General features: G+C 40.0%; 1 protein-coding gene across 1 annotated transcript in view; it reads left to right on the forward strand.

Annotated features, from left to right (window-relative positions):
* Positions 1-21,458, forward strand: part of CNTNAP5 (contactin associated protein family member 5) — a 273,054-nt gene that overhangs the window by 136,797 nt on the left and 114,799 nt on the right. Inside the window, exons 8-10 of the mRNA XM_038143362.1 lie at positions 8,744-9,008; positions 11,338-11,487; positions 12,588-12,759. Of these exons, the coding sequence (XP_037999290.1) occupies positions 8,744-9,008; positions 11,338-11,487; positions 12,588-12,759 (587 nt within the window). The remainder of the gene's footprint in view (positions 1-8,743; positions 9,009-11,337; positions 11,488-12,587; positions 12,760-21,458) is intronic.

Here is a 21,458-nt window from a genome sequence, read left to right on the forward strand (position 1 = left end):
TAGGAGTCCAGCTCCTTCTCTCCATTTAGGGTAGTGGGGATGTGCCTCCACCCTTCAATCTCTTTCACATAAGTGATGATTTAAATACCATGGTTTCCAGAGGCGGGCTGCTTACTGCATTTTGAAGGTTTATGAGCTGCTCTGGGCTGTGTCTGTGACACTTGGGTATGCAAAGTGCATGGAAAGGTTGCCACGCTCAGAGTGCCTCATAATCTTAGATGAACACCTTCTATTGGAAATGGGCCCTGTAAACCTCTTTTCCAACATTCATTGTATCCCAGCTGTTTCTAGAAACTCTCAAGTACTTCTAGGTTATTCAGGCTGATCCTGTTTCCCTTTTCCTCACTCATTAGCAATTAACTTCCTCAAATTAAAATAACTTGTTCTTGTTAAATCTAGTGTTTTGCCTGCCAGAGTTACTCTGCACTAAATGCTTTTACTCAAAGTGCATTGAGGTTTTCAAGCAACGAGCTCTATCCACAGGGAGCTGCAAGCTTCTATGCTTCATGTCTTTGTAGTCAGTAAGGTTGTCTGTAGTGAAAATGCAAGGAAAGGATCAGCAAAAAAGAATGATTACATGTAACAGTGACTGGGAACTACTCCTTCCAAAAATATGTTGCATCTCCCACAAGTTGGAGATCACCTGAGATGGTTCTGCATTGTTAGTTTCCAAAATACCTTTGTCTCCTAGCAAAAGATAATTGATGACAAACTGCTTGGTTAGGGATTAGAAAGCCATTAATGCTTAGAGACATCAGGTTTTGCCTCCAAAGGCAGGTAGACTTCAGCAGTCACTCTCTGTGCCTTTGTGATTGTTGCCACAGTCAGTGAGCCAAACTTGGGGGTTTTCGTACGTATCAGCTTTGGCTTTTTTTTTTACTTTTGACATCTTTCACACAAGCAGGAGAATGATACACCAGCTTTGGAGGTATAGATTTCCTCTTATGATGTAGTTCCTCACCCATATAAATAATGGTCCCAAATCAGCTGCATTTAAAGTCAGAGGAAGAAACTACAGGTTGTCAATAACAGAGTGCTGTAGTATGTATTGTACTCCTGGGTGGTGGCTGTGATTATCATTCTGCCTGTTCTTTTCTGTAACTCATTTGCAGTTTTCAGACTTGCAATAAATCCCCTTGAGAAGGCATCTCAAGATAACGAGGCAGCCTGTCTCTTTGAACTGGAACTTGCCTTCAGAATTCCATTTCTGTATTGCCTGATACTTAACCTCCCTTCATAGCACTGTCTGTTTGGACAGACGATCTTTCTTCTCTCTGGGGTTTCTTCTGTCCCTGATGTCATGTTGTAAGCTTTGTGATTTTTTGGGTTTAGTTTTTTTGTTTTTTTTTTTTTTTGGGGGTTTTTTTTTTTTTTTTGGTTTGGTGTATTTTTGGTCTGGTTTGGTTTTTTGCTGAGTTTTTGGTTGTTTTTTTGTTTTTTTTTTTGTTGGATTGTTTTTTTTTTTTGGGCGGGGGGGATGGGGGAAAGTCTGTTGTTTTATTTGTTTGGGGTTTTTTTTTTTTCATTTTGTTTTCCCTTCCCTTGATCCTTGAATGTGGAGCAATGATATGGAATCTTTTATGTGCTTTCCAAGTGATTACTGCAAAAGGTTATGAGAAGTCAAATTTCTGTAATTAACCACTGTCATGGTCCTAGTGTGGACCCTTGGGAAACCTCATGAAATGCTATTAAATAGTAATATAAAGGTTTGCCCTATTTACAAAATGTCTTCTCAGCACAAGAGAAGTGCAGACTGCTCATTATGAGAAATCGCACAGCAGTTACACTTCTTGGGCAATTAAGTAGGGGCAAGAAAATATGCAAATAAGAGCCACTTTTAAAGAAGCAGAAGGGAAATTTTTCTTCACAGAAGGAAATTTGGTCTCTTGCTATCTGGGATGGAGAAGTCTTCATTGAGGGATTTTGTGCTTGTTACAAGGGTATGTAGGTGCAGGAAGAGATGGGACAAGTTTCAGGAAGACAAATCCATTGAGAATTGCTAAATGCATCTGGTTGAGGGAGTACATAGGAGAAAACAACAGCTATAGCCCCCTGAAAATATAGAATCCATTCCACCATGGATGGGTGGAATCTAGCACCATTAATGCTAGATTCTGGTTGCACTTTTAGAAGCTGCTTGAATGTGACCTGTGGCCAGGGTCTTAAGTTGTTTTTGTGCTTCACTGATTTGTGATGCCAAAATAGGAAGTTGTCTAGCTGATGAAAAGAAATTAGGAGGTCATGAAAAGATGCTGTGTTTGGTCTTCTCAATGTTCCACCCTACTTACTCACTGAAATTGAGAAAAACATGATCTCCTTTTCTCTTCCATTACCTCTGGCTAATAGAAATTGGAGTTGCATTTTTGTTCAGCAGAGCAAACCCTGCGCTGGCTGGCAAGGAGTGCAGGGTACTGTAAGGCAGAAGTTGTCATCTCTCAGATACTCTTGGATTTCTACGCTGGCCTGCCATGTTGAATGTGAGAATGACAGCTCAGTACAGAGAGGGATGTGGTGACATGTAAATGTATCACTGTAGTGCCTTGGGGAAATAACCAATTGCCAGCATCAAAGAGCAAGGAAAGATACCTAGTGACAGGAGAATGTAAACTAATAATTCATTCTCTTTATAGAGCATCCAAACATGCTATTTTATTAAGCTGATTTGAGATAGCTTCATCCTGAGAAGAATTTACTTGTCTGCGAACGTCTCGTTCTACCAAAGTGCTCTGGCAAGGGTTGATCTACCTGTGAACATCAGGCTGGTGATTTGTGAAGGCCTCTCCTAGAGTTAGGAGAATCACAAGTTAGATTCTTTTTCTTATTTTTGGCACTCCAATAAGACTATAGGAATTCTGTATTAAAAAATGTTGGAAGTTTTTAGTGACATTTTTCACAACTTCCTGTGGACCAAGATGAGTTATTAAAAAAAATAAATTTTATTAAATTATTTAATGGAAGTGTTGGGTTACACCATTAAAGAGAGAACTGATTTTGTTATCTTTTAGGTAAAGCAAGTGAACTCAGATTCAAGAAATATTTGGTTATTTTAAAAATAGGTTTTTATCTTCTATCTTTCTTTGTGGTCTCTGGGTCTTCAGAGGAGTCTCCTTTGCATTCTACCTGCAATGTGGAATAGCAAGGAAGAGTATATAAATAGCATTCATTCTAAGGTTCTATTTTATTATTGCTGAAGGGTGTAAAAGGATTATTTTGAAAGAAATTAAGTGTGTCACCTCAATTGAGGTCTTGAAATAAAGTCTATTTAAATAACATCTTTCCCATTGATTTCAGTTGGCTTTGTCCACAATTCTAAAGAGTTTCAGCCTGTAAATGTATAATCCAGCACATAGCTGCATTAGTAAACTCTCCTTGATATAAAAGTTTCTTTGTGTTAGGATTTTGGTAGTTGTGATGACAACAAATGAAGCAAGTATTTTGGGGAGAGATACCACATTTTTTAATAAGACTGGATGACATGCAGAAAAAATGACATATTTCTGAGCAAACAAGGCTTTTTTGAGAGCCATCAGACTTCAGCAAATTACAGGTTAGAAACAATTTTTCGCGGTTTCATTTATTACATTATCTGGATAGTCAAATTGAATGAATAGGGCAGTTAGTGCCTGCTGAGCAGAGGAAGCTGTTTCAAGGTGGGAGGTGATAAGGCTGTTAGTCCCTGTAGGAGAGGAAGAGAGATGGCTAATTATTGTCATAGGAGTTAGGAGGGGATAAGGAAAATGGGAGAAAATGCAATTTTCTGCAAAGCCAAGGCTTTAGTATATTTTTAAGGTCTTATTCCAATAGGTAAGGCCTTAGGAACTCTTTGCACTTGGCATAACAGAAGCTGAGCCCATCACAGTCAGGAGCCTGAATTGTGTGCAGTTCACACCAACCATTTAAGCTGATGTGCTGTGATACACAGATAATTGGAATTTAAAAGAGGAAAATCTATTAAAGGAAACTAATACATTAAAAAAAAAAAAAAACCGCTGATAGGAATTGCTTTCTATACACTTTTCTATTTTAAGGTAGATGTGGTTCTGTTTTCATAATAATAATGAAGAAAAAAATCTCCTTGCTGCTGTGTTTTGTTCTAGGCAATAAAAAATAATAAGCCGTAGATCACTTTACCTTGAAGTGGAGCAAAAATTGGACTTGGACTGTAATAATTTGCCAGTTTGATATAAGGCATCTATCTTATTCACTTCTAGCAAGCTGAATTTGAAAGGCTGGCTTCATTCCTACTTGTTGCTTAAAGTGAATATTTCCCCTCACCAGGAGGTTGGGTGTGGGTAAGATCTTGGGAGGAAATGTAGCCAGGACAGCTGATCCAAACTGACCAAAGGGATACTCCACACCAAATGAGTCTGCTCAGCAGTAAGAGCCAAGAGAAAAAGGAAGGCATTCTTTATTGCAGAGCAACTTTTACACATGCTGAAACCCTGCTTCCTAGGAATTAGCTGGGCATCATCTGCTCATGGAAAGTAAAGATTAAGTCTTTTGTTTTCCTTTGCTTCTTTGTGCAGCCTTTGCTTTTGCTATATTGCACTGCCTTTCTCTTGACACAGGAGGGTTTTCTTCCTAGCATCCAGACAAAGTCAATACGCCACAGAGAGAAAATATTAAGTGGTCACTATTTTCTGTGTATGGGTGTGTTTCCTCCTGTGGTCTTTTTTCCCCTTTTCCTGTCTCTCAGGAAAAAAACAATGAGAATGGAGGAGAAAAACAATGTAGAATGTTTCCAGAATATTTCTGTATTTGCTCTCATCTTTTGTCAGCATCTCTTAACTATTGCACCATGCAGTGAAACAGTAATGTGCAGTTACCATGGGCATAAAAATGCTAAAATCCTTAGTTCTGCTTCTGGCCAGTGATAGAGTCAGCTTAGACATCTGAGATAAAGAATATCTGGAAGGGTCCAGCCAAGCATCTAATCCCGTTTTCTCTCATGGACACAATGTTTCAGTTTTTTCTAAGCCTTTTCTATTTGTCATTAAATGTTACTTTCTCTCCATTGGAAATATTATTTTAATGTAAACAACTTCAATCAATGTGATAAACAACATTTTATTAGAATTCATGATACCTGCAGTAAGGGGAGATGGGACAGTTCTCTGTCATGAGATTGATTATCACTGGGCCATATTCGTTTCAATGTAACTTGGATCAGGAAAGCTTTCAGATTTCCATATTGAAATTTTTCTCAGAGAAACAGAAACCCATCTCAGTACAGGAACTTCTGGTCCCCTGCTCTTGGGATGGACTGGTTGCTCACTCAGTGGACTCTTCCTAACTGAAGGAACACTGTGCACCTTGGTGCTCCCATATCCTCTTTGAAGACAGTTTGCAGAAGTATTTCAGAAGGCTGGAGCTGGTATCTCACTTTGATTTGCTTTTCATGTCGTTTTCAGCATAGTCTTGAGAAGTACTTGAAATATGTGGGTCTCCTGACATTTGTTCTGCTAGAGAGAGTTAATTTAAAAACAGGGCTTGAAGGAACCTCCCTCATTCTCAAAATCCAGTTTCTCAGAGTTGAATGCCAATTTTTTATCTTATCCTTTTAAAACTGCATCAAAGGTCACCTTTTTCTTCTGTTACTCTCCTTGTAAATTCATCTGCAAACTCAGTCCTTTCACAGCTAGAAGTAGTCCTCCAATTTCCAAGCTGGAGATATTCTTGCCAGTTTACCAAATTTGTATCTCAGCCAGGCCTAGGATGTTAGTCCCTTTACCTGTCATATGAAATCATCCTTTCTAATCCTCTGCAGAAAGCAAGACACCCTTTTTATTGGACAGTATCCACAGAGTGATTAATGAGGAAAGTTTAAGTGCCCATTTGATGCTCTAACCTGCCGGTAGAATGAGAAATACTCATTTATTGTTCTCTCTTTTCAAGCTGTGATCTTGGCCTGGGTCCTGTGGTAGGCTAAGTGCTGAGAATTGCAGTGCAGCTGTCAGTTTGAATAATTTCCCAAGTGCATATTATTTTTTATTAGTATTCTCTGAGAGTAAGGAGGAGATATAAGGAACTTGTTACCAATTGCCCTGACTGTGGTGTTGCCTTCTCTTTTCATTGAACAGTACATAAGTACTGAACAGTACTACATGAAGAAAGGCCAGAAAAGACTGAAATGGTTCATTAAAGTTATACAGGTTTTATTGAAGTCCCACAGAAGTCACTGGAAAGTTTCCAGTCAGTTTTGAATGAAGTTTATGGCTCAGAGGATCTTCTATGTAATCCACTTTTATACTCATCACTTAGCAACTGTATTCTTCCATTCTCTTTTAATAAGAGAGACTCTGGTTCTTCTTTAAAATGCTGTAACATGCTGCTGCCTGTTCATTCAACATCTCACTTGAACAGGAACTACCTCTACCCCTGCCTGCAGAAATCTGGGCTGCTTCTACTCTTTTCTTAAGACAGCTGTTGTGGTAGCCAGTGAAAAAATTGCAAGTATCTTCATTGCATTTTTAGGCCCAGAAGTTTTCTCTTGTAAGAACAATAAGAACTATTTTGTTAAGATTTCACTGCTTGTTAGAGAAGTCGTTAATCAGTCTGGAGATGGACTCAATGGAATTCTCAAATGGCACATGATAGCTAGAGTTTCCAGCAGCTGGGTAGAGCTGAGCATCTCCTTTATTTTCTCTAGGGATTAGATCGTTCTTATCCCATTTCCTAGCCAATGAGCTTTTACTTTTCAGTTAAATTGGGTTCAATTATAAAATCAAGTGTCTTCCAGAAATCTGCCATATACCCTGGAGAGTTCCAGAACTGCTGCCAATTAATGCAAAATGCTCATGATCAGATGAAGGTTTAGAGGGAGCTGTTTACTTTTCTGACTTAAACCTGCTGGAATAATTTGTTTGAGAATAACACTCACAGCATATTTAACAATTTTTTTAAAGGGAACCTATCCCACTTCAGTGGACAAATATTTTTCAAAGTAACAGTTGTGTATGTCTTTTTTCAGGTTTTCATGTTACTGTCTCTAGGAAGGTAGACAGGTTGGTCAGTGTAAGGATGTCAGCACCTGTTGTTGGTGTGTATTAATTACATCATCTGGCTTTGCTCTGAATGCTGCTTTAAGGTGTTTCCCTCCTAAATTAATCAGTTGAATTGATGTAAATTCTTGTGGCATCAATTGTTTCACTCAACTTTTCTCTTTTTTTCCTTTTATTTTTTATAAATCCTGGCTAGTTTTTGGCTCTGACTGCAATTACTTATGGCCCTTACATCTCAATTTTTGAATAAGAGCAACAAAAATGCCTCATGAAAAGAACCCCCAAAAGGTAGACACACCTCTTTTCTGTCTTCCAAATGCACCTTTAATCCCATTTACACAGAATATTGCAGTACCACCTTTGTGCATTTCCAGCTGTCCTTATGGTGTGTGGAATGACACCTGCTTTGCTTCTGTTTAGACAATGGAGAGGCTAAAGTTGAAGTCAGACTTCAGAACTTGAAGTCTGACCAGGTTAAGCGAGGGAAGAGTTGTGCAGCTCCTGTCCATATCTCCCAGCATTGGCATTGCAGTCAGAACTCTTTGCTGATCATGTCTCAGGACAGGACTTCTGGCCTGAATTTTGATTAAAACTGAGGTAGAAGTGTAACAATAGCAAAAAACAAGTTTGTGCTTCATACAGAAAATCCCAGCAGGTAGTAGAAACCTTTTAAAGGCTGAGACCAAATTTCCATCCTACCTCCCACCTGACTAGTGTTCAGTGGAGTTTAGATAGGCTTTGGATTATTTCTCAAAACACATTGTAAAATGATATACCCATGGATTCCTTTTGCCAAATCTGGTTGGTAGCATTCTGAACCTAACAGGTACTATGCAGATAGCTCCATATAGATCACTATCTATCAAGGATTGCTTCACCCAGTGATAACTTTGTCTGTTTTTGGCACCTTATTTTCCATTTAATAAATAAAGACTGGAAAGACATTTGAAAGTGATAGGAAGCAGTTTCATCATCTATCTGAGATTGCAGGCAGGAATTCCCCAAGCACTGTGGAACTTCCCGCACATCCATCAAGTGCTGTTGGTTATAATTATCCAGTTAGAGTGAGGTACAGGCTCTGATGAGAAGTGTTATCATGGAGACAGCCTTACACTCCGATGTTTTTATCAGATTACAGCTGGTATTTTACAAAGCAGCCATGTTCAAAGCAGCTGGCTGCAACAATTTTCTCCTGGAGTGGCTTTCAGAGATGTGGCTCCTTAAGTGCATCCTGGCTTTGTATATTGTTAAGCTTTTATACCATGGCTTGATTAACCTGGTGGGGTAATCTACAGCGGCTGAGCAAACTGATGGAATAATTTCTTCCATCAACTACAGTGATACAAGCTAGTGCAGATTCTGCAGACTGCTTTGAGTAAATGTGCTTCTTTTCTGGGCAAATTGCAAATTGATTTAAGGGCTGGGTGACTGAGATAATCAACTAAGGTGTGGCATTGATAAGGACATTTGATTACATTTAGATCCTTCTAAAAAGTAAGGTTTTGATTTTTGATCCTCAGCATTTGGGATAAAAGTAAAATTTTGAAGTTAGGTGTTTTTTGCCAACATGGAAATATATTTCATTTCCTATTGATTTCCAAAGATGTGTGTCTGAATAATGATACCAATTTCAGCCTTGAGGGCGATTAGAAATCCAATGAGTTTATTTAACTGAAGATATTTTGGGATGGCTGAAAAAAAGTCATGCTGATTATGTTTGATTTTTTTTATTTTTTCTGCAGGGGAATGTGACCTTTTCTTGCTCAGAACCACAAATTGTTCCCATCACCTTTGTGAGTGCCAGTCGAAGCTACTTGCTGCTGCCCGGCACTGCTCAAATTGATGGTTTGTCAGTGAGCTTCCAGTTCCGAACATGGAATAAAGATGGCTTGCTTCTGTTCACCGAGCTGTCTGAAAACTCAGGACATCTCTTGGTTTACCTCCATGGTGGGAGATTGATGCTACTTATTCAAAAGGAGACTGAGAACCCTGTGGAAATCTCTGAAGGTGTTTATTTTTTGTTTACTTTCACTTGTCTGCTTCTAAAACACAAAGGTACAGCTCCATGGGATGAAAGGATCAAGCAGGAAATAAGGAAACACACAATCCTGCTTTCCCTTTTAAATTTTCTCTTGCTTTCCAGTGGTAAAGCCTCTCTATACACCTTGATCTGAGCTTGGAAAATTGGCATCCTGAAATCTCTGGACTCAATCTCACTGACAGTTAGCTGAGCCTCTATGTTCTTAAGCAGTCACACTCAATTTTCTTCAGTCAGGTCGCATGAAGCCCTTCCTGTTCCCATCTTCAGACTCTGCTGAATTCAGCTGGAAGCCAGCTCAGCCACAGCATCTCTCCCCAGCAGAAGTTAAGGGAGGCTCAGAGCTGATTTTCTTTCTCTGACTGTAGCTTTGGACTCCCCCTTTATGCTACACTCAGAAGAGTGGCTGACCATGGGCTTCCTCTCCTTACACTCCCAATTAGGCTTTCTTAGCCCCTTTGTAAGTTGCTTTGTGTAGTGAAGCTGGTGGGATGCAAGAGGGTAAAATATGGCTGCCTCTCTGATTTAAAATTTGAGGGAAGAATAATAATAATTATGATGATAATAACAACAATAATAATACATTTTCTAAAAGAGCAGATGTTTAAAAACATGTAATATTAAAATATTCCGTGTACAGAATAAAAGAGGGCAGATGTATCTATTAAAAGAAGCAGAGATAAAAAACTGACAGAGTTGTCAAAGCAGAGCTGTTCTGTATGCATATTTCATTCCCCTTTATGATCAAAAATGAGGCAGCCCTGCATCTATCCTTACTCATGTAGATTGCTACAGCCATAGCTTGCTGCAATTGAACACTGAAAACTGAGATTCCAGCCTTTATTGCAGTCCTAATGAAATTGTTGACAAAGCTGAGACAATGTCAATATTTGGTTGGGTGCATTTGTTTTTGTGTAGTTCTGCAATAATGAACCTGAGCCCAGCCTATCCAAACATGCTAAACTGGCTACTTGTACATGGGAAATGTGCAGAAGGTGCTTGTGCCATGTTCTGCAGATGTCAGGTACTCACAATAAACTCATACTTGCTCAAGAATGGACCTGCTTTTTCCCCAAATGGGATCTATTTCCTCTTGTAATTGTTTCAAACCTCAACAACATATTCCACTTCCAGCTGCACTTCTAGTTGAAAATACATTTTTTGCTGGAAAATCAGCCTCTAATTCTGTGGTAATTGAGCATGTGTTAACAGCCATTACTGAGTAAATTTCATTTTGAAATTCATGATGAAATGACTTTACACACCCCTAACACACAATTCTTTTAAATTTTGTTTTGAACTGTTCTCACACCTCTTTGTGTTCCTAAGTGCTTGTTTGTTTTCTCTGAAAGCAACATTAACAAAAAATATTCTGTTAGGGTAGGTAGTAAATACTAGTTGTCTGTGCCTGATCTCAGTGACTTCAGCCTGATGGTAGCATATTTGAACTGTAATGAGGTTGCTTTTGATCTGCACCTCTGTGTGTGGGTTCAGAAGCTTCCCCACTGATTCTCATGGCTGTCAGAATAGAGGATGTGGAGTTTCTTTGTAGCTCTGTGTATTTCAAGAGCCACACAATGCACCACTGATTTTCAGAATAAGGAAAAAAGACAGGTAATTTCCCACTTCACGAGTGTCTAGAAGAGAAGGAGACTGCCCAGTATATCCCTCAAAATTTAGAGGTTCCTGGTCAGAGCAACTATCCCAGTTCTCAGAAGATCTATGTAGAAATCCAACTTCAGTACATCCATTAAAAATACCATGTGCTGCATTTGTGATGGAGGGTTTTAAGAAACACAAATTGTACTGATACCTGCTGGAGTCAGTCAGGTTTCAGGTTGGTGCCTGAGAACAGGCTATGAATGTCTCACTGAATCTAATCCTCTGCAACCTCACACATGTGCTTAGTACCAGAAGCTCAGTAGAGTTCTCTGCGCACTTTTGGACCTGTAGGCATTTACCAACAGACTGAAGATTGACATAAACACCCCCAAAATGGTAACAGTGTGTTACCAGAAAGGTGAAGGATTGGGCTAGCTTGATGAGTGCCTGCAATAGTACAAGATTAGATTAAAATGTGAGATGACCTACTTAAATACTCTCAAAACTTCCCTTTTACTGGGCCCTTTCTTCTATGCCAGCTTGTTTCCAGAGGTAATGAGTTCTTTTTAGCTACAGTTCTCACCTTTTATAGCTCAGCTGCATGTTTGCAGTCACAAGTTGGAAGGAAGAGGAGATTTGTAAAACACAGTTGTCTCCTGCACATATTTTTTTCACTTTGTCCATGTATTTTGCCAGGCACTAATCTCCACGACGGGCTTTGGCATTCTGTTAACATCAATGCCAGAAGGCATCGCATTACTCTGACGCTGGATAGCGACGCTGCCACCGCCAGCCATGCAACCACTGTCTCACGGATCTACTCTGGGAACAGCTACTATTTTGGAGGTAGGTTGTTTCAGGGAAGTTTTCATGATGCAGATCCTCAGATGCTCACCACAGAGCTCTCCCTAGGTGTGCTGTTTGCAGCTGAGAGCAAAGGTAAGGAGTGATTAAATTGCAGTGCATTCAGCACCATGGACAGGTTGAAGTGCATTGGTCAAGCCCGGCAGAGCGAGAACAAGCAGAACTGCAAACAGAGCTGTAAAAGTGGACTACTGGTAGAGGTAGTCAATGGGTACCTACACCTATCTGACAATATACGCAAAATATACAAAGCTATATTAACCATGAGTGGTTTTGGTTTTGTTTTGGTTTGGTTTTTTAAGTTTTTTCCCTGGTTAAAAGGCCTTAGAATTATTAATGTTATCAGCATTCCTGTAGATACCACTGTTCTGATCAAGCTCAGTGACTTTTTGGAGCTAAGGTGACATACAGCTCAAATCTTCAAAGGTATTTATGTACAAAGCTCTTGTGGAAAATGAAGATAGGTTTAGCTCAATTTAGAAAAGGGAAAAAAGTCTTGAAAAATACTATCTTCTGCTTTTTGGAGCGGAGTGCAAACATTAATGTCATTAACTGTCTTTTAATCTAATATATTTCTGTGTAGTGCTTAGCGTAATGTGGTTCTGATCTTGATGAACCCTGTGGATACAGCACTAAGTGAGGATGATCAGGAGGTTTGGATCTCAGAGCTGTCTAAATACTGGAGAAGCTCAGATACAAATGTCTTTCTTGCTGCCTGCAAGATTTCATTTGCATATTACTTCACCAGCAGAATTTAACCCATCATGATTTTACATTTTGTACAACTCTTTTAACAATTCATGTTTTAGTTGCTGTGGAGTTTAAGGGGGTGAAAAAAACACATTTTGATTTTGCTCAACCTCAGCATGTTTCACAAGGTGAAAGTCTCATATTGTGATACTTTCAGTGGCTGGCTTCTCTCTTCTTTTTTTCTTTTTTTCTCTGACTGGAGGATTTATAACACAGGAGGTTGTATAGCAAAAAGAATAAAAACATTTGGAATAATAAGCCTCTGAGGAAATCCCAACAGAAATAGTGGAACATTCCAATATTCTTCTCTGCCTCTTCTCTTTTTCCCACAGGGTGCCCCGACAATTTCACCGATTCCCAGTGTTTAAATCCCATTACTGCTTTTCAAGGCTGTATGAGGCTCATCTTTATTGATAACCAGCCCAAGGACCTCATTTTAGTTCAGCAAGGCTCCCTGGGGAATTTTAGTGATTTACACATTGATCTGTGTGGCATCAAAGACAGGTAATTATTATTTCCTCTTTCTTGTATTCATTCTTTTTTCATCCTAGTGGTTTATAAATACAGGTTGCATTAAGTGAAAATTCTGATCTGCCAACATTACAGATATTAGGCATAATAGAGCTACTAATAGAAAATACTGCAACAAAGATAGGAGGACTGGAGGGGAAATGGTTTCAATTACATGAGGCTCTCTTCACATTGACTTGTAGGAAATAGAGTATGCAAATTCAATCAAACTATAGATTGGTGAAAGGATTAAATTTTATGCATAAACAACATTTGATTGCTTTGAAGTTCTGGAGGAAATGAAAGAGAAGGAAAAATTAGTTGATTCATCAGAACATGTCATACCCTTAATATATAAGCTGGTTCTGCTTAAATAAATCATCTACAATTTTTCTTGTTAGCCATTACAGCACGCTCATGATGAGGATATGGTACATCTCGTGTGCAATACTGCCCATTCAGTGGGACAATATAATGATGGACTGTCTGCATCTGCCAGAGAAACGTTTCAGTTTAAATAGTGATCCACATCCCTCCTAAGATGAAACCTGACAGGAACCCCAGATTTTCCCATAAACAGCAGAAAAGAAATAAGAAAACATTTTTTTAAAGTATTTTGTAAATATCTTTTGATTCTTACGGATTTTTAGTATCTAAATATTTCTGCAAATATTTATACAAATGTGTACTTTGAAGTTAGTGTGTGGAATTGGAGGTTCTGTGATTTTTTTTTTTGGTTTCTGGTTTTGGTGGTTTTTGGGTTTTTTTTAATCTACCTAACTTCTGCAAAGTAGAAAGGAAACTGCTGGAAATTTCATGGGCTTCAAATAGTTAGGGAAGTAGTAAGGATATTTTGCAAATGCACTAGGACTGTAAGCATTTAATGGGCTCTTTTTTTTTTTCAGACATGTTATTTAGATGAAGTTGATGGCTGATTTTCATTATTCTGTCCTGTAGGAGGGATCAACCTGCTGGAGCTGCAGTCTTTTGATAAGTGGGGCAAAGTGTTTGTGATGCAAGACCTTTGTGCTCATCTTTGCATGTTCATTTTTGTTCATTTATATGGAGAAATTACTGGCTTGGCTGATCAAATCTCTTTCCACATTTAATGATGGCTGAATTTCATACTTGTTGTGTCTGAAATGGTAGATGGAATTCTACCATTCCAAGATAGAATGGAAAAAGATGCAGCTAATTTTACAAAAGGAGGGAAAATTTCATCTTGCCTAGGAACTGATAGAGAGAATTCAGCTGTTTTCTTGGAGAAACAGATTATTCAAGATCGAGTGGACCATTTAAAAGCACTATGTGTGATTGTATGTTGAAACAAGAGAACTCTTCTGGTATGATGCAGAGGTGCTGTGAGACATCTTCAGTGCCTTCATTGTCACCAAGTCAAGGATAAGTGCAACTTGGTGGTACTACTGAAAATATCTTCCTTCTCTTTAGTGTCCCAAGGATGACAAGCATTAGTCTGTGACCATACCATAAAATTATTTAGAGCAAAGATCCAAACATAATAAGAGTGGGATTGTTTTACATAATGCCACCTTTCTTGTTAAATACATCAATCACACAGATGAAAAAAAGTAATGTGTGATGTACTGAAGGACCTGAGGGTGCTGACTGACAGAGGCTGGACAAGCCAGGAGGTGCCCAGGTGGCCAGCAAATCCAATGGCATCCTGGCCCTGTGCTCTTCAACATCTTCATCAATGATTCGGACCTAGGACAGGAAGGGATTCTGAGCAAGTTCACACACCATACAAAACTGGGAGGAGCTGACCCACTCAAAGGCAGAGAGGCCCTGCAGAGAGCCTTGACAAATGAGAGGGCTGGGCAATCACCAACTGTGTGAAGTTCAACAAGGGGAAATGCTGGATTCTGCACCTGGGATGGGGCAGCCCTGGATGTGTGGACAGACTGGGGAATGAGATGCTGGAGACCAGTGCCACTAAAAGGGAGTCCTGAGGGATCCTGGTCGATGGCCAATTGAACATGAGTCAGCAGTGCCCTGGCAGCCAGGAGGGTCAACCCTGTCCTGGGGGCATCAGGCAGAACATCCCCAGCCAGGCAAGGGAGGGGATTGTCCTGCTCTGCTCTGCACTGGAGTGGCCTCATCTGCAGTCCTGGGAACAGCTTTGGGCACTGCAATGTGAGAACGATATTAAACTGTTAGAGAGCATCCAAAGGGGGCAATGAAGATGATTAAGGGCCTTGAAGGGAAGTTGTGTGAGGAGGAGCTGAGGGCATTTGGTCTGTTCAGCGTGGAGAAAAAGAGACTGTGGGGAGACCTCAGTTACAACTTCTAGTGAGGGGAAGAGGAGGGGCCAGGGCTGATCTCTTCTCTGTGGTGGTGACCTGTGACAGGACCTGAGGGAATGGCCTGCAGTTACATCGCAGGAGGTTTAGGTTGGAAGTTAGAAAAAAGTTCTTCACCCAGAGGGTTTTTGGACACTGGAAAGGGCTCCCCAGGGAAGTGGTCACAGCACCAAGCCTGACAGAGCTCAGATTGACTGAATTCTTTAACCGCAAGAGATGGCTAAGGGGGGGCAGCATAATGGTTTTAGGTACTCAAAGGCTGCTGCAGCACTGTAGGGAATAATCATCCTTTCTGCCCAGGATGTAAAAGAGAGCTGCTGTGGCACAGACTGCCTGAGGAGACTGTCAGGCCTCTGTCACTGGGAGGCTTTAGGAAAAGTTAGATGAGTCTGTGAGAAATAATGAACATGGGTGTGGGTGATCCTGCCTTGGGGTGTGAGCATGGACTGAGTGATATTCCAAGTTCCTTCCAGCTCTGTTACATTCTCTCTGGCTTTTCCTGCAGCTGGAACAACTATGCCTTGTTCTTGCTTTGGGGGTTCTGAAATGTCAACAATAACAGTGCATAAATAAAAAAATAAAAAAAAAGAAAAAACAACACATCAAAAAACCCACCAAAAACATGGGAAAAATCTTTCAGGAATTCAGCTCACAAAGTCTCAGACTTGTGAGAAAGTGAGAAAGCTCATTTTAGTAGATAGATCTCTTAGACAATCCAAGCCAGTACTGCAGCTGTGAGTAGGGACTGTGTAGCCCAAAGGTATGTTTTTGGGTTTTTTTAAATAATCTGATATATATATATAGATAGATATAGATATATATATGAAATGAGAGAAAAGGAGCAGCAGATCCTATTCATATGTCCTGATTTGCTCTTTTTGCTTCTAGAAAACACATGCTTCATTTTTACAACTCAGAAGAAAGCTATGTGATTGCAGAATTTATTGCTCTGGTTTTTTGGTATATGTTTGCAAATTGGTGTTATTTTCTTTGATGAAAAATAACCTGATTCCCTTCCACTTGTCCCTCTGTTTTCTTGAGGTCTTCTGACTACTTGGAGGTGCCTGTCTCTCTTTCAGATGTGGTGTAAATGAGGGTGAGAAGTTTAGAGAAGGCACAGACTGAGGCACTGGATAACTACAGAAGCACCTTCCCCCTAGTAAATCAAGATAAAAGCTCTGTATGGATCCCTTCATAACCCTCTATTTTAGTTGCTAAAAGATGAAATGTAAATCTAGTTGGATGTATTCACTGACCTCCTCTTTGGCCTGACCAGCCCTTTGCAGATAGTGTGTCTTCTCTAGGCCACTCAGAGGAGGTGCTGTGTACAGCTCTGACTGCACAGTCTATAAGTCTGTCATTCAGCCTTCATGGCTGTTTCTAAAACTGACATTCTGTTCTTTCGTGTGCTACAAACTCTTCTCTGCAAGGAGAGATGCAATAGACTTGGACTCTTCAGCCTGGAGAAGAGAGAGCTGGGCAGAGTTGTGGGGTGAAGGAGCAGCATGAAGGAGGTGAATAATAAACAAGAATGTGCAGTTTCTCACAAGTTCAAATCTTACACAGCATCAAATTGGATGTTGTTAGATGCTGTAGAGGTCAAATGTAAAGGAAAAAGGTAGTAAGGTGTTCATGAATTCATAAGCCACAGATGGCTGGAAGTTGGGAAAGTGTTCAGTGGGATGCTCTTGAACTTGCTTCATCAGCATTTTTGCTGTGGCATTGTCAGGGTAAGGAAATTGAAGGAGAGGCACTGTCAATATCAAGCAAGTCTGGAGGGAGGTGATAAACTTAGGACTAGGAAGTCCAAGTCCCTCACTGTTTCTAAAATATTGTTTTCATTGTATGCAGCTCTCTGTACCTCTGTTGTTCAAAAACAAAATATATTGCATCATAGCTATGCTAGTCTCAAAAGACATTTGCATCTCAGTGTGCATTTTGCTAAGTACTAATATGTTCTGCACTGTGTTTTCTGTTCCTTTGTGTCAGTGGAAATAGTGGGTGTGTGGGTCTGTCTGTGTGTGGGCCAACAATGGAAGGCATAGCCTGGGGAAAATTCAGTCAGCCTCTCATTTAAAAATAAATGAAATGGGTAGGAAAACAAATATGCAGATGCTGAGAATTTGGCCACAGAGTTGAGAAGCTCTGGGATTTCCCATTCAGCAATTGGCTCGAATGCCAGATTTTGTGACTAGAAATACTAGCTCCAGTCCTGAAGCTGAGTTGGTTGTTTGCTGTGGTTGGCATCCTGTTCGGAGAATAGATGCAGGAATGTGGGCTCCAGAGATATTGCAGTTCAAGAGTTACCATGGTTATTAGGAAAATGTGCCAGAAAATCATTAAACCTCAGCCCAGAAATGCAGTGGATTCCCAGTCCATCATACAGCACAGATGCTCCCTTTGGGCTGAGCATGGCTAGCTGCTCTTGCCACAGATGGACCCCTTGGAATACAGCAGCAAGGGCTGCAGTGTTGCCTGGAGCCTGAAGGCATGGCTTGATTAATCTCATGCACTTCTTGAATGCAGTGGGACAGACTGCTTTGCAGTGTTAGTCTCAGAGAAGAAAATTCCATTTGCAGGAATTCTTGCACTCTGTGTGTACACAAATAGGTGAGATCTGGTGTGGTTTCCCCTACCAGCTCCTGCAAAGTCCATAAGGAAGAGTACTTAGGAGGCATTGCTGTTGCGGTAACATGTGCTGAAGAACTGTTGTGAGTAGAGAAGTGGTCTCTTTTTCCTTTGAATTGGCACCTCATATGGAAATAGTCTCTTTTGCCCCTCAAGGTGGTGCTGGTCAAATGTTTTCATTCACCAGGATTTTGAGGCAAATCCTCTTGGAACACACCCATAATGATGACATTGGTTCCATTCATGTTTTTAACTCCTCAGCCCCTATCACAAAGGATGAGGTATTTTTGTTGCCCGGTGACAGAGAAAGCTCTGTTAAGGAGTCTGAAATTTCATGATTTTATCAATCCTGTCAGAGCTGAAATACCTTGAAGTGATGGACTTTTTGGTGACAGTTTCCCTGGACAGAGGTGAGGCTGAAGCAGATGGAGAAGCACGGTGTTGTATGCCCGTTATTTTATTGTCATAAATTCTATACATGATTTGCACTTGAATGCATTAGACTGGGTTGTCTTCAGATTAGGAAGGCCTGTTATGTGTTAAGCCTGTCATTATCCATAAAGGAACTATGAGGGTAGCCAGATCCTGCTTTTCTTTAGGCTCAGGTTCACAAGTTTGCATAGATCATGGATGTGTTGCTCTCCCTGCCTACAGCTGCTGAGGTACTTTAATCTGATTGCTGCAGCTCATGTTGATTTTGCGCTGATGAAGCTCTGCCTGGGCTGTCCTATTTTTACTTGGCTGGCACCTTGCCCTTGCTGTAGCAAATACTGACAGTACTTGTCAAGGACAACACCGGGGACTTCAGTTCCCTTAAGTGACCTCAGGGAGAGGGGGAGGGAAAAAACAATCCTGTTGAATTCACCTTAGCAGATGGACGGATGGCACATCTTGCAGGACATCCTGGGAATTCCAGTGATGTGCCACAAGGAGCACAGATATTCTCCTGACTTCAGATATTTCCTTCTGAATCCTGTCAGGGTCCCATCTCTGTAGCATCAGCGAGCAGACACGGGCACACTGATGTTACTGTCCTCATTAAACCAAGATTCATCCGCATATTCCAATTCTCCCAGCAAATCTAAATGGAGAGAGGGGCATGTGGTAACCCTAATAATCACTGTGATGAGATTGGCGTTTACAAATTTACCTCATTAGGGAGAAATATATGGAGTTGATTCATGAGTTGGCTTCCCTCAACTGCTTCAGTTGTGGAGCACAAATAGTGCTCCCTTAGTCCCTGTTCTTTTATCCATACCCACGCTTTATCTGTGAAATTCTTCATAGTATTTTCTAAATAAATTAGCTAAAGTGTTCTTTTTCCTTGCTAAATAGAGCTGACCTTTTAAAACCCTCTTTATGCCTATTTCCTTTGTAGATTCTATTATATTTTATTATCAATTTTTACTTCTAAGAAAGATTTTTTTTTTTTTTACTTTTCCTTCCTTTACTTTTAGTGCTGAATTTAACATTGCTTCATGTGCTGTACTGTCAAAATGGGCCTGTGGGAAATTAATTACTATTGCAGGTGAAGGGTGTTAGGATAAATCCCATAAAAGCATAGTGGTATTTTATATTTCTTAACTCTTCTCCTAGATTTAATGTATGCCTTGCAGCAGAAGCCAAACTTCATATGATCCTTTCATGCCCTAGCTTGGCCATGCAAGTGAAAAAATACTCTGTCTAATTACAGCAAATGAATTTTAATTTTGCTGTTAGAGTCCCAGGCTGGGATTAAAAAAATCAAGCATTTAGTGTCGCATTTAACCCCACATAAATATCTGCAGTGCATTGCAGAAAGAATAATTAAGAAAACCCCAACCCCCAATTTGGCATCCATCCTTTTCATTCTCTATAATTTTTCCTGTTTCAGTATTTAGTGCCTTCTCTGCAGAAATGACAATTATTTTATAGTGCATATTACTTTCTCTTTGCAGGAAATCCTCTTATGTTTTCCCTTCCTGCTTTTATAGCAATGAGTGGGATGTTTTTACATCACATTTTTTGAATTTGGATGGTGATGAAAGCTGGAATGAGCTGAAGACATAAGAGGGGATGTTGTGTCCTTTTTCAAAATGTTTTTGATTTTGCATAAATCCCAAGTTTTGTTTGAGAATTGCCCATGTTTCCATCCTCAGCCAAAACAAAGCATTTGGACTGCCCACCTTCAGATGCCGGAATACCCAGATCTAGATTTTTTTTTCTTTTAAATGCTACAGGAGACTATCCTGGCTAGCTATAGGGATCTGGTGGTATAGATAAGTAGTTTTCTGATGTTTTGTTTCACCTTAAATAGGTGACTTCAGTCCTGTGAATGAAAATTTTCCCTTTATCTTTTGTCTCTTTTGCCTTTTTTAGGATTCAGTGGACAAATAGCTCAGGGCTACTGAAGTTTCCTGTCTTCTTCCAGTTTATATATTAATTAAGGGAAATGGGAAAAAGTTTTCGAAAAGTTTCCCTTTCTCCTGCTTGCTACTTTGTATAACACTTGGCTTTGTGCTTGTTCAGCAAACATTAGGATGTGGTTAGAAATGTGTCTTTCTTTTTCATCATATTGTCCTTAGAGAAATTCTGGTTTTTTTCCTACTTCCTCTGTACTAAACCCAAAGCAGAACACTGGAATGGGGTTTGGGGAATGGAAAATGGGTGTGGAAATGGAATGGGGAAGGTATCTTAAATCCAAACTATATTACATGGTGGGAAATGAAAAAGGGAAAAATGTCTTTAATGACTTAATGCCTTATAATGCTCACTATACAATGAAGGAAATAGGATTAGAAATAGAGGAGGACATGATGTTTTGGGAGAGTTAAACAGTCTCTTGGGTGGTTCCCTAAAGTATACACCAGTATCACATATTAGACATGCTAACTAATGGAACTAAATTACTGGAAATGCACCCTTGTAGGTGTGATCTTGGAAATCCTCTCAATACCACACAGGTTTTAAGATGTACGGACAGGATGCAGAAAAACAGAGCAAGATCTAAAAACTTCAAACCCACAGGCATCTAAAGCCTGGGTGTTGGAATTAAAATCCCTGTAATTCTGAGGAGTATCCCCTCATCTCCTCATATCTCTTCTAATGTTTAAAGCAGCTGAATAATACAGGTAATGGCAGAGCTTCTCTCTAATAGCTTAAGGGCTAATTGACAATGAAGTGTAAACTGTGTAGCACAGTTTGCTGCTCCTGGACTGGGATATGGTCTTCACACTGTCAGATGCTCTTGCTCTGTGATAGACAGCAAGAAAATATTTGTACAAAGCAAATTCCAGAAAAAAATAGGCATTTACAGTGGAAAATGCTATCTCTGAGGAGGGGGCAGTTTTCTAGGCTTTGTGTTTCTTTAATGAGAATGAAAAAGAATGCTCAGATTATTTGGATAATGCCATCAACTGGTTTTACTTGCCCTTCCTTAATTGTGTTTTCCCTGTCCTTGTTTCATACATGCATTACCAGCTGCAGAAAATGACAATCCAGGCCCATGAAGTGTTCACTAGTCTGTGTAAGTGCTGTGTTTCAGAGCAAAATAAAGACAGATGCTTCAGATTCGTCAATATCATTCAGTAAATCCTGTTGAGGGTAGGTAAAAAATTGGTTTGAGCAAGGTGAACACCTTCCTGTAACTGCAGTGACTTCTACATGTGGAAAGGTGCTGAAATTGGAGAAAGTTACCTTTGTCCCCATGAGTATATGGACTTCTCACTAGAGTGGGGGAGGGGATGTGCCCTGAATGAGACCCCT

This window comes from Motacilla alba, chromosome 7 (assembly GCF_015832195.1).
Source record: "Motacilla alba alba isolate MOTALB_02 chromosome 7, Motacilla_alba_V1.0_pri, whole genome shotgun sequence".
NCBI lineage: Eukaryota > Metazoa > Chordata > Aves > Passeriformes > Motacillidae > Motacilla > Motacilla alba.